Source organism: Pipra filicauda, unplaced genomic scaffold (assembly GCF_003945595.2).
Source record: "Pipra filicauda isolate LSUMZ 115617 unplaced genomic scaffold, ASM394559v2 scaffold141_size4267151_pilon, whole genome shotgun sequence".
NCBI lineage: Eukaryota > Metazoa > Chordata > Aves > Passeriformes > Pipridae > Pipra > Pipra filicauda.
In genome coordinates this window covers 826,529-840,961 of record NW_024103896.1, presented here as the reverse complement: position 1 = coordinate 840,961, position 14,433 = coordinate 826,529, and the positions used below count along the sequence as shown (strand labels likewise).

Sequence of the window (14,433 nt, the reverse complement as noted above, 5' to 3'; positions counted from 1 at the left end):
TGTTTGACTAACATAAAATGCTACTACAGAGACAGAAATTATGACACTGAAGAATTTACGTCACAACAGTCATAAACAGCAAAGGTCAGTGTTTTCAGTAAAACAACACCCCTATGAGGTCGAGCACATGAGTTGTCCTCTCACTCTGGGGCAGGCCAGATTCTGCATTGAATGAAAAACAGATTAAAAAGAGTTTGCACTTTGCCCCTGGAAGCAATTATTTTAAATAGGATTTGTTAATTCATGGTCCTAACTGGGGAACAGTGTTGGCTTCATTGGAAACGTCATGGATACAAGAGAACAGAAAATCAGCCTAGTTTAAAAGCATCAGGTAAGATCAGAAATGGAATAGCTAACTGCAAATTAAATAGTTTGGATTCTTGTTCAGTTCAGTTTTGGCGTGACATCTTGAATGCTACTTCCTAAGACTAAGAGATGGCTGAAAAACTTAGAATTTCTTTTTCTTTATGAACAGATTCTACAGTTGAAACTAGTTTATTCATGGCAACTTCAAATGAAAATCAGTGCCTTCTAAGTTTTGCACAAAGTGCAAAAGAACATTAAAAAATATTCTTCAACTCTACATCACTTTCATTATGCATGAATTAACTCATGAAAAATGGTATCAAGCCAAGCCATGTCATAGCATTCCTTTGTCTGTCACAATTATGTATTGTTACTGCTATTCTGTCATGAAATAATGGAATAAAACATCAAACATTTCAAAATTTAATTTCATTCTAATAGGACATTTTCCTTTTTTTTTTTTCTGAAATGAGAGATTTTGATCTGGAAATCTTTCCTCAGTATTTTCACAGTGATCCATACAGCTAATGAAGAAAGATTTCTCAAAATGAAGTTTGCCAACAGAAAACTTCTAATTGAAAAAGTTTCTGTCTACAGCCAACATTCCTCACCCAGCTCGAACCTCAAACTCTAGGTAAATTTATGCTGCACACTGAGAAAGTGCTGTCAAGTTGCAAAGAATCACTACTAGAGAACTAGAAAGACTATTCACCACAGACCACATTGAAACTCTACAAGAAAAAAAAGTAGATCGTGACATGGTCTAAATTAGATAATCACAAACTTTCATTTACTCTAGTCCCCTAGATCAAATTCTGTGGATCTTGTAGCTACCTCACTCTAGAGGGATTACAGTAATAACACTGCTTAAGAAAATATGTAGGATCTAACCCTGAAAAGTTTTCTGTGAATTTGTCAATGGTAGAAAAAATCCATGAACATAAGCTAGAAGAACATTACTAACTATAAAGATCTGCAAGGATACGGCCTTAAAATTCTTATATTTTCCCTCCTATTTTAAAGTAGATGCATCTACCTGACCTGAGCTTTTCTAAAATGCGAAAGCTTTATTAAAGAACAAAATCATACCCAGGGAGAATGGGACAAGTATATTATTCAATTTGACTCGGATAGAGAAACATAGAATTTACGTTGGAAAAACCTTTAAGATCAATGAGTCCAACCATAAACCTAACATTGCCAAGTCCACCACTAAACGATAAAGTCATAGAATTGTTAAGACTGGAAACGACTTCTAAGATCACCAAGTCCAATGGTTAACCTGACATTTTCACTATTAAACTATATTCCCAAGTGCCATATCCCCATGTTTTTTAAAGACTTCCAGGGATGGTGTTTTGACTACTTCCCTGGACAGCCTGTTCCAATGCCAGACCACTCTTTTGTGGAGAAATGTTGCCTAAACTCTCATCAAAATCTCCTCTGAGGCACCTTGAGGTTGTTTCTTCTTATCCTGTTGCTTGTAACCTGCAAGAAGAGACCAGCTCTCACTTTGTTTCAGCCTTCTTTCAGGTAGTTGTAGAGAGTGAGAAGTTCCTTCCTGAGCCTCCTTTTTTCCAGACAAACACCCCTAGCTCCCATGTTCAGCTGCTGTTGGCCAGCACCTCAAGTTCCTTTTTCATTGGGCAGCTTTTCAGCCACTCTTCCCCAAACCTGTAGCACTCATGTTGTGAACCAGCACTTCGCCTGGTTGCACCTCATACAATTGTCCTCAGCCCATCAATACAGCCTGCCCAGATCTCTCCACAGAGCCTTCCTTGAGTCCAGAGAAGGACAACAAAGGTGGTGAAGGTCTGGAGACAAGTGTTATGAGGAGCAGCTGAGAGAGCTGGAAGTGTTTAGAGGCTCCTGGGTGATCTTATCACTCTCTGCATCTGAAAGAAGGTGGTAATTGGGTGGGGATCAGCCTCTTCTCCCAGGAAACTAGTGACAAGATGAGAAGACATAGTCTTAAGCTGCACCAGGGAAGGTTTAGGTTTGACATTAGGTGGAATTTCTTCACAGAAGGGGTGATTAAACATTGGAATGGATTGCCAAGGGAGATGGTGGAGTCACCATCCCTGAAGGTGTTTGAGGAAAGACTGGACATGGCACTTAGTGAAATGATCTAGTTGACATGGTGGTGTTAGGTCATAGGTTGGACTTGACAACCTCAGAGGTCTTTTCCAACCTAATTGAGATTCTGTGTTTCTGTGATTCCTGTCCTCCAGGAGATGAACACTTCTGTCCAACTTGTTGTCCGCAAACTGACTGAGGGTGCATTCAATCCCCTCAACATGCAACATACAAAGCAGAATTTGACCTTTAAAGTACCAGCTCTCCTTACCACTGGCCTAGAAAGTCATACAAAACTAAAATTTATTTTGTAAGAAAAAAGTTTTGCAGTTAAGAAAACCACCTGCAAAACTGTTATGAATATCTAACTGATGTTAGGCATGCCATAGATGTTAAGTAGTTCCCCAAGATAATCAAAGGAGATAGGATTTTTTGAATGGTTCCTCTGTTTCTGTGGCACTGAATGGTGCCAATGCTCTCCAAGCTCTGCACACCTGCTAAGTGCAGTTACAGTGCTTCAGCCAGTGGTTAATGAGCAACTGAGGAAAACACTACCTGCTTTCAACACATAAAGCTCTGCACTTGACTGTGCATGGAGTTCTGTGGTCTCTACTAGTAGATGGTAAAATCTACAGTTAATATAATTAAATACTCTATTAAAGGACATACACTTGACCTAATTGCATGTTCTGTGAGAACCTCCTATAAACCAACCTAAAATCTGTCAGGCAGCCTTAATTTTGAGTAGCATCATTAGCTTCCCCTATAGTAGAGTTTGGTCTCAATTCCCACCTAATTTAATTCAGCCTGGCCCAGTGAAGCTACTTCAAATCCACTGAATCACCGTTGCTGATTAACAGTGTTATAAGTAGGAGCAGAATCGGGTTTATGAACCCCCAAAACTGTGATTTTTCTCTTGTTGAAATCACTGGGGAAACTTCAGTGATGTATGCCCTGATAGCTATTTTTAATGCACCATAATTAAACAAGGGTTTAAAAGGATCTCTGAATGTTACAGCTCCCTATACTGGCCAGATGATTTAGTGGCTCACTGCAGTCTCCTCCATCCATTACTCAGCCGCTCTCCCTCCTTTTTTTTGGTACTGTCACTGGTTCCCATCATATCCTTACATGAGATACTGTATTTTAATAGCCTGGAAAAAAACCCTGACATCCCACACTCCAAGGTAGTTTAATGACAGAATAGTGAGTGAAATCAGTTCACAGAAGGACTGAGGAGGTACAGTTTATGCTCGGGAGAGGAAGGCACAGCATGAGGCAAGACTGGTGGAGAAAGTAGAGTTCCCCTATCTAGAGACAGGGAGCTCTTATTTCAGCTCACCTGCTTGTATATCTGTAGTCTCACATCTGCTATAGAGGTGATTTTACTACAGCTACCTCATCAAAGTTTTCTGTATTCTGAAAAAATAGTAAAGTTTTCACATATGCATTTTAGGTGACTCCGTCCCTTTTCAATAGTATGGCATCCTTCATAACTGACTCTACCTAAGTCTTTTAAAAAGAGCAAAGAATAAGATCCAAGTTAATAAAATACAGTGACACCACATTGCAGCCTTATTCCTGCTAACTTTACAATTTATATGAAGTTTTCGTAACAAGAGATCAGATATTAGAACTTCTCATGTGCAGGGATAAATGTGACATCACCTTTGTCATGACTGGATGCACTCCAACTATCTGGGAGCCAGAGGGTGGGGTTGCTAAAGCTGTCCCAATTATAGAGATTTTGATTATTAAAATAAATTGTTTGTGTGCAGATGTTCCATGAAAAGCTAACCAGAGCCAAAATGAATATTTGGTGCTTTTTTATGAATTATTAGATCGTTTGCAATGCATTAAGAAATTTAAGAAGAATCCCAAATCTGATGTAAAACATCTAGCCTTCTGCCTAGACCGTGAATAAAGTTTATCTTCCCTTAAACATATTTTTAATGTATTGGAATATAAGTGGAAGAATTGCTTCAGAATAATATACAGATATATCGTATTTTGTTAATATTCACAGAAATTTCCTAGTATTGCTAAATTGACTGATCCCAATGACCATGTGCTGTGGCCATCAGCAAAGAAAGTCAAAGTTGTTGTCATTGGTTTCTAGGAGTTCTGGACAGCCTGTCAATATAAATTGTTCTTCATAAGTAATATTTTATTCTGCTGAACCCCCTGATTTGATAGCTAGGTAACATAGCATTCAGCATGATTAAAATTTCTGTGGGCCCTGTTCTCTCTTTGAGAACATCTGTCCTTTACTCTTTATGTCACCCAGCAGGCTCTTCAATAATCCTGGTCCACATCTGATGCACTCAAAATCTGCAGTTATCTGTTTCTCTTTGTTTCCTACATCCAGATTCACTCCACCTTAAAAACCTACAATTTTCATAACAAGCCAACTTTACTTTCTCCAACTGTCCTAATTATGTTTTCAACTCTGTCTTCCTAATTATGGGAAGCAGAGGGGCAGGCATTGATCTCTTCTCTGTGGTAACCAGTGACAGGACCCGAAGGAATGGCCTGAAGTTGTGTCAGAGGAGGTTTAGGTTGGATATTAGAAAGAGGTTTCTCACCCAGAGAGTGGTTGGGTACTGGAATAGGCTCCCCAGGGAAGTGGTCACAGTACCAAGCCTTATGGAGTGTTTGGATGATACTCTCAGACACATGGTATGACTCTTGGGGATGGTCCTGTTCAGGGCCAAGAGTTGGACTTGATGATCCTTATGGGTCCCTTCCAACTCAGCATATTCTGTGATTCTGTGAATTTCTCAAAAGCTTTGTCATACTATTAGAATCAGAAGGATGGATGGTTAGCATGGCATGCTGGTTTCTAGGTGCCATAGTTATGATCTGATTCTTATTATAAATATCAGTGATTTATGTCAGATGCTCTTCCCTTGTATGAAAAAATAAACAAGACAAAGCTCCGTGAGGGAATTTAGAGTGACAAAGAAATGCAATCATTTCACACAGAAGATCAGAGTCCTAGCTGGGTCTAAAACTCAGGTTTCCTTACTCATAAGGCAACTCTAGCCACACGTCAATTAATACTTTGTGTGACTCCAAGAGGAACAAGTGCAGAGCAAACCATTTTGTACTGTGGACCTGAATTCCACATTACACATGAGAGTTTTGAAAGGGAAGGGATTCTTTCATAGTAGCTGTAGTTCAGTCCCCAAATAGTTGGTACATTTTAGATATCCTCCAAAAGGAATCCAGTTTTGCAAAGTCAGAAATTGCCTTATGATGTGTCACAGCATGAAATAGAAGAACTGTTGGGAGATTCACTTCAAAAGTACTTTATAAATTCTCATTCTTAGTCCAAATAAGTAAATAAAGCAAGTGGTCAAAGTCTGTGAGGAATTTCACAAAGATAAAAGCTAAGATCTTTCCTTTCCCTGCCTTGCATACCTGATAAACTGCAACAATATTGGAAAAACACTGAAGATCAACACAATGACCGTATCGTTCACAGCCCTTTTTATTTGATTATTAAATTGTGAAGATGTCTTAATGTGACTCCACTACGCTTCCTCATCCTACGGCTTATGGAAATTGTGAGAGGAATACATCTTCAGGAACCAAATAAAAGAGATAGATCAGAGAGGACAACATATGTTTCTGCTCTGTCTCTCTGGGAAAATTCCAAAGAAGGATCAGATCGCTGAGTTGGCTTTTACTAGGAGTCCTTACAAGTAGGGAATAAGCTTGGTTGTTGGGACACTGAGTGGAGCTACCAACATCAGAGCTGAGGAATGGACAGGCTACCAAGATAAAAACTAATGGAGAGACTCATCTGCCAGTATTTCCTCTTTGGGAGTTTGGGTCTTCTCAAAACCCATCTTTTAAGTTCCTCCAAAATAACAGAAGTCCTGTAAGTAAGTCTGGCCTGTAAGTCTGACTGTGAAAGATTATTGATTACTTACCAAATCCTCCTGTAAATGTTGGATTATAGTTTGTAGTGTGTTGGGTCCTATCAATAAAAGGACATAGTCATAGAGACAAACATTAATAAATAAACGAGTATATTGTGGGATAAAATAACCTGTTTTATCTTAGCAACCTGTAAGTATAGAGATCCAAAATGAAAATAAAGTGAATAAATTTTCTCAACATAAATAAATGTACGCACCTAAATATCTATAGGGATTATGTTGCCTTTTAACATCCAGACAAAATGGACAAAGAAATTTAAAAATATAAAGCAATTTAACAGTACATTTGCTGACATGCTGCATTAGCTACATGGCAGGAGTTTTAATTTAGCTTATTCTAATTTCATCTTTGCTATGCCTTTGAAATATATTAACACTCCTTTACATGTTTTCCTAAGCTCTTGTCTAAAAAGTTGAATGTAAATGAAGGGAAAGTAGGTACTTTGATCTTCACTGTTACTGGAAAAAGAATTATACACATTGTCATATCAGCATATGATTTCCTCTTGAATCTACAGGCTTTGCTGATCCACAGACTGCAATATCAAACCCATCGCAAAGTGGTTTGCATAATGCGCTTCACATCTACATGAATGGCTCCATGTCCCAAGTACAAGGCTCTGCAAATGATCCTATCTTTTTACTACACCACGCATTTGTTGACAGGTAGGTTTAATTCTTCTTAGTAAACCTAATTCATTTTGTGGGGTTTTTTTACAGTATGCTTTTCACGGCATTTTAATGCTGCAAACATGTTACATGCCTTTACATGCACAACATTTTCAGACATGTAGTATTGAGCTCTGCTATTATTTGAAAGCACATGTCATTCCTAATCTGACTGTATGTTCACTGGATTAAATATAACTTGACAAGTTGACAAATGCATTCAGCTTTTATTAACAAGGTAAAAATAGTTCTTCAATGATGTCATAATGATTAATATATATGGATGTGTATGTCAGGAAGTTTGGATCAAAAGTTAGTGACTCACTGAAATACAACTATAATCAGTTGGAGCAATTCCTTTACATTCTAAATGTCAGAGCTGTTTTAATTTCTATTCCATAAGGAAAATCCAAGCCTGCCGTTCATAAATGAAGAAGAAAAAATACATATTTCAGTGTGACAATCAAAACTGTGACTGTCTCTTGATGAAAGAGAAGAGTGCAGCTGTGCAGAATGAAAGAAAGAAAACAGAAGGATATCATGCTTATTATATAAGAAAGAGTAGAGGAGCACAATTTTGCAAGAAAATTGTGGAATTGCTACATTAAGGGCAGCATTCCAAGATTTAATGGTGACCTTAAAAATTTCTGTGCCACTATAATACATGTTAATGGCTTCAAAAAAATTAAACTGGACTGCATTTACTCTAAACTCTGATGAATAAAGAGCAATTAAAAAACAAAAGCTAAGCAAAGGACAGTAAAAGCTACACAAACAACACTTTCTGGAGCAGTTTATATTTTCTTATCAGTCTTCTACTTTCTCCCCCTACACTGACTGTGACTTGACTACAGCAATGTTTAGGACAATAAAAACTATTACGCTGCTTTTGGGAGTTTTCCACAAATCTGTATGGTCAGAAGCCAACTGACTGAGACTGTGCCTGCATGCAGGTGCTTACTGAGATGAAAATCAAAATACTCTCTTCATTTGGGTCACTAAGGCATGCAGCACAGAAGGGATGCAGATTACAACTTGCAGACATCATCTTGCACTGAAGTTCCTTAGTTTCAGGCAGTTTACACCAAAACTCTTATATAAAACTTTGTCTTATTTAACCAAAAACCTAGTAGGTGTAAAAAAGACAAAATTCAAGTCAGATTTTTCTCTTCATATATATTTAATATATAAAAGGAGGGGGGGAAATAATATAGTTTATATCTATATATAATAAAATATATAATATAATATATATAATATTATAAATATATAACACATACATTAGATATTTAGTGAGATTGCAAAAGATTGCATTCTTCACACTTGAAACATCGAGAGATAGGGTATCAAGTCTTAGCATCAGTGGAATGATCCCTTAAATAGGTGACCTACCTGTTCTCTGCTCCTAATATGGTGGGGCACAATTAGTCTTCTGGAGGTGTCAGTTTTGAAACTCTTTTATGTGAAAAACTTTTCCTCCTAACATTTTAAAAGTTAAACAGTGTAGCTCAGCTGTGATTTAGCATATCCATGCATTGACTGCTCAGCAGGATGGATGCAAGAGGGTTTCAAGTGTGGTTACAAAGCTCACTCTGGTGATTGTAAATTAACTTTTCAATATCTAGGCTATTAAAAAAGGAATCAATTGAATATTTATACAAAAGGTACACAGAAGAGAAAGAATTGTGATGTACCATATCAAAAGAATTGTTTTCCTTAGACACTGACACTTGTATAAGACCTACATATCTCTTAGCTCCCAGTCTTTGCAGGGCTTAAGTAACGACTTGGTCCTCATGCTGACCTCTCAGCATGAAATTTGACAGAGGAATTTCAGTTGTAGTCATTATGAGTCCCTGGAAATATTTCTCATAAATGTAGTTGTTATCAATTTAAAAAGGCAAAATTATTTGCAAATGACAATCTCATTAAGTCGGACTAGTGTTGAGGAAATAAATCACTGCAAAGGCACTGTGGGGGTAATACAGATATGCATGATGCAACCTCATCCCATCTGTGGCAGAAAGAACATTACCAGTGCTATGCAGCTGCTGTCTATATGAACTTTAGTACACACAGATGTAAAAACTGAGAATAATGTTGCCTTTTGTATAAGTGACAGAAAAGTATTAGTATGATTCCGGTTACTTTGGTTACTTAGCAGCCTTATCCATGACAGATTAATCATGCTTTTAGTTATAATTAATAAGTAGGTGACTGATAGGTACATACAGAACATTTTAAAAAATGCTGTTCCTCTCCTACATAGACTTTAAATCAGAAGGGCTGAAAAGAAGTTATTTTCTGAGAGTCAAACAAGAATACAAAGAATAGTGGAAAAGGGAGAAACAGTATCCAGAGCAGCAGAAGTACATTTTATCAGCTTTTCTCATTTGGGCAGAATACTTTTGAGCTGATTGCTATTACTACATTGTGCCAATGGGCTTTTAATTGACTTTTAAATTATATCTTCTGACAAGGACAGCATCTTTTTCCATGTTCCTTGGTGAGAACATGGAGAGTTGCAAGATCGGGTTTTACTGGCAAAGTGTGTAAAAAACCTGGACATCGACAACCACAGTTCTGCTGGGATTGCAAAGGCAGGGAAGAACAGCTCTGTGTCAAGAAATAAAGAATGGTCCAGCACTTTGAGCATCCATGTAGGATCCAAAAGAGGAATTCCCTCGGTCCACTGCAAATTCTTTGGGTGAAAGTGAGCATGGAACTTACTGTCCCATGCTTTCATCCCCTGGAGATGTGTTTCCTTCCCATTGATTTGAATGACACTTTCGAGGAGCTATGGATCTGAGCTTCAGTTAACCCATCTGTATAGTGGGTGATATTAGATGCCTACGCAAAAGGGATGCTGTCAGGGTAAATGCATTAATGACTGTGAAATGCTCAGTTACAACCATAATAGGAGTGATAGAACTAAGGCAATAGATCATAGGAACTGATTTTGCATGGAAACATATGGTACAGAGGAGGATAAACAAGTGTATACGGAGTCTGCTGACAGGTGTGAGCCAAATGTTAGGAGCTGCTCTCCAAACTGAGCAACAGTCAGCCTACCATCTGCTGTCCTTCAGCCTTTCCTGCCTGGGCCTGAGCACAAAAGGAGGGAATGATGGACAAAGCAGAGGCGAAGTTGAGATCGCTCAGGTGAAAAGAAAAGCATTGGCTTACAAACACTTCCCTTTTTTTTAGGTCATTCCCTCTCAGCAGTGCAGAAGCATGAAAACACCCAGGCAACATCTTTCTTAGCAATGATTAATCAGGCTCCTTGACATATAATTTGATAGCTAGAAGACCTAGGGAACAAATCTCTGTGCTCGGTAAAAACAGCTGACCACCCTGAAAATTATTAATTTTTGATTGAATGGCTAAAAAAAAAAAAAAAAGATGCAACGAAATATACATTCAGCAAAAACAAGAGCTTTTTTAGCATTCTGAAGCATTTCTCTTAATTGCAAATCTCTTTACTATTCAGATATGCTTTACAGTCAGCACAAGGGAATAACAAGGGAGGAGTCAACCCACTCAAGCTGGAAGGAACAGCTGCACAGGCAGTGAAAGCAAGGGCCCACAGTCCCACTTGAGCTTGTTGGGGTGTTTTCCATGCTCTGAAAAGGAACTCTTTCCTCTATGATGAATCTTTCAGATCCTCTATCTCTACAGCCCATAGTATCTCCATCTGTTCTCCCTGCACTTCTGTCCTTTGAATGTTTTTTTCACCTTTCTTCTCATTTGTTGTATACTTCTACTCTTCTTGATTTCCACACTCCATCCCAACAATTCCCCTCAGAAAAGCTAAATAGCAATGGGGAATATAAGTTGCCATACAACTTTATAGCTGCACAACAGCTAATGCAATAGGACCTCAGTTCTCATCTCATTTCTAAGTTTTGCAGCATCAGGCAGGGTTTATTACAATAATGTGGACGACTTCCAAAGGCCTTGGTTTTAGAACAAACCATTTAGCACTAATTTTCTGGAGAAACCCAATACTGTGTAGGATTTCATTCTCTTGCATCTCTAAAGTCTAGTATTTGTTAGACTATTTGCATGTTGTACTACAGCTAGACCCAGATTGTCAGTACTAGCAATGCCGCCATTACAACAGCTGTTTTCTCCAGCTTTCATGAGTAACTACGCAGCTCAGAATACTGCTGTAACCATCATTGCTTTAACTCAGTACTCTGCCCAGATGTTCTTCTCTGTCCATGCCCTTCTACTGCTTCTTTGTTCTCTTCACATCAGGTCAACTGGTCTCTATTGTGAAGGTCCTTCACTGCTCATCCCCAAATCTTTTCTTCTTCATTGTAAGGAACTCACCCCTCCAAAACGTTCATTATACCAATCTCTATTGTAAATCTGTTTTGTATTCAGACAAGTCACTCCATGATCCTCGTGGCTGGGCATTGTTCACCCTGTGCATCCACAAATTCAGTCACTGTTCTTCCTTTCAACATGACACTTGAAAAAAAGCTCAGATGCTAGTGAGCTGAAACATTCACTTTGTAGGTGGACTACTGCAGTCTCACTACATGGGTGCCTAGTCCTCCTCCTATCTGTTAGCATCTATCTGTTGTCCCTTGTCCTGTGTTTATGTCATATGCTCTGTCATTAAGGGACTGTCTCACTGTGCTGGTCTGTGTCTCAAACTGCGACAGGCACATGGCATATTCTTTGCCTCTGACCATGGTTCTTAGGTGTCAAAGCAACATGAGCAACAGGAGATGACAATTGTTTTATTTACAATTGTATGAAGTGGAAATGATAGGACACAGTTGGACGTCCATACTCTGATCTTGTTACTTCAGTTACTGTTTTGCTTGCTATCACATAGGACTGATTTCTCACATCAAATAAACAAAATCTTCAAAAGTGGGAGGTGTGCATACGTATTTGTGTGTGTTTACATACATTCTGCTAAAAGTAATCCAAGCCAAAGATAAGGTCACACACAGAATGGAGACACTCATTTACAGCCACTGACATACATGCATACTGCCAAGTAGGTGCAGAAGAAACTCTCCTACGCATCAGCTTCAGAGTCCAATGATAAAGCCAAAAATTCTGCCTAATCAAGGCAAATGTCTCTGTGCTATGCATTAACATCAGCTGCCATAGACTCATATGCAGAATGCTAAAATAAACCCTTCTGCTTCAGTGGCAGGCTGGAGCTGGGATCTTAGGAAATGCCGGACTCTGGATTATCTGGGAATCTGACAATAAAATGCTCACACTGCTTATCAGTGAAGTGCTAAACTGAAAAGTATGTATAGAGAAATCTGTTAAAAAATAAATTAGAACCCAAAATCTACGCATCCTGATTTGCATATCAGCAACACTCCATTCCCTAAGTCAACTTTATGGACACTTTCAGTCCCTGTGGACTCAATATACTCACCACTCAACATGCCCATCACTCAATATATTTAGGCCAGTCCCTTCTTCCACCAAGGAAAAAAAAAAAAGAAAAGAAAAAGAAAGCATTCTGGCAATAGTAATTTTGCTGGAAAAATCACTTTAACAAGAGGAAATTTTATTTTTTCACCCCCATGAAATGTCAAAATAAAAGCTCCTTATTTTTACTCTGTTTTTGAAACAGCTCATTTTCATTTTCTCTTAAATGTCATCTCAAGGTTTTTAAACCAAAAAATAGATGAGAAAAAAACAAGTTGTTCTATTGTTTTGAAATGTTGACAGGAAACAGGAACTTATTCTAGCAGTTAAAAACTATTTGCTTCAAGAATTTGGAACACTTGGAGAGAAGGTATTCAAAAAGAATCATCAGAAATTCTTGTAAGAAAACACTATATTTCCAGACTTGTTTAATATATAAAATAAGAATAATTCCTTATCCTGAACTGTCTCCTGTGGGAGACAACACAGATATGCACAAGGCCAAGGAATAATTTTCTTCATTTGATGTACAAAAATGAGAGACACCAAAACATGTAACTGAGGTGCTGAGATGGAGATTGTAATATAATGAATTATTGGCAAATAATAAAGCAGTGTAAAAACAAAGAAATCACTTCATAAACACTAAGTGTATGATTAATTTTATTCCTTGATAAGGCTCACCACAGCAAGGCTCACCACTTTTTGAGGTATGTTTGTAAAAAAATGATGACACAGTCTGAAAGTCATCCTTTTTCTGGAGCTGAATGAATTATGGCTTGGAGCCACTTGAAATCTGTTGGACAAAGGCAGGTCAAGAGTTGCTATTACCAATATACCTCCTCCTACACTAACAGTAAATCCACAGGGCTTCTCCATCATGCCAGCTCAGGATCTTACAGTCTATGCCCAGCCCTGTATGCTCCCAAGTGCATGTGTAAAAGCAGTATATGAGATGAAGTCATCTTCATAATTGTCCCTGGCACGAAGGCGAAACTCAGTCAAAGTCATCCCACTCAGTGAAAGCATGAGCATCACTGAGCTACTGCTATGCTAAGGGGTGAGAAAGTAGAGCTTTTAAGAGCAAAGCCCCTGGGATTTTCTCCTGAACTAGAGACATTTTTGCACCATTTCCAGGACAGATCTGTGATGGTGGTATGTAGCAGGACAGCCCCTAATGCTTCCAAACACTACTGTACCTCCTAAAAGCTTTTCATTTTGCTAATATATCATTTGATATTTCTCAACTGAGTGAAATATTGTGGAGATGGTGGGAGATACAGTCATTTCTTACTCAGGATATATATCCATAAAATTTAGGTTGACTTTTGGAATTAAACATCTAGATTATAAAGTGCTACTGCATAGGAAAAAAAAAGAACCATATTCATGGTATGACATGGCATATATGGGAGCAGTAGGATGGTATCAGTTGGTACTGTATGATTTTAGTGGGACTGTATGCATGTGCCAAATGCATGTAAGATGGATAAAGAGGGGAAAAAACCACTTCAGAAACAGACAGGGAAGGCAGCAGAAGGTCGAGGACAGAAGTGGGATAATTGTGCACAATACCCAAAGAAGTCCCCACAAACAATTTTGTCTGCAGGACTATGAATAGGCAGGAACACTGTGTAGTTTACCTAGGCTCCCCAGCCCCAGAGAGCAACCTTGTCCGCTGGCACCTGGGTGAATGAGGGCAGCAGCATTGGAGCTGATGACCTGCTCACATCTCAAGTACCAGTTAACATGCAGGTCTCTATCAGTCACAGCTAGTGGAGCTGCTGATTTATCCCTCTAAAGAAACATTGTCTAAGCTATACTCTTCTTGAGCTACAATGCAGACATCTCCTATTGAGCCTCATTTACAGTCAGCAAGACTATAGTCAAGTAGTTCATAGAATCATCGAAGGGTTTGGGTTGGAAGGGGCCTCAAAGATCACCTTGTTCCAATTCCCTGCCATGGGTAGGGATGCCTCCCACTGTTGACTAGTGGCCAGATAATACAAACATCTCTGCTGAGGAA

The 14,433-nt window shown here is 38.5% G+C and overlaps 1 protein-coding gene across 1 annotated transcript in view; it reads left to right on the top strand.

The window, feature by feature from the left end:
- The window catches only part of TYR (tyrosinase), a 55,415-nt gene that overhangs the window by 13,740 nt on the left and 27,242 nt on the right, over window positions 1–14,433 (top strand). Inside the window, exon 3 of the mRNA XM_027744611.2 lies at window positions 6,848–6,995. Within this exon, the coding sequence (XP_027600412.2) occupies window positions 6,848–6,995 (148 nt within the window). The remainder of the gene's footprint in view (window positions 1–6,847; window positions 6,996–14,433) is intronic.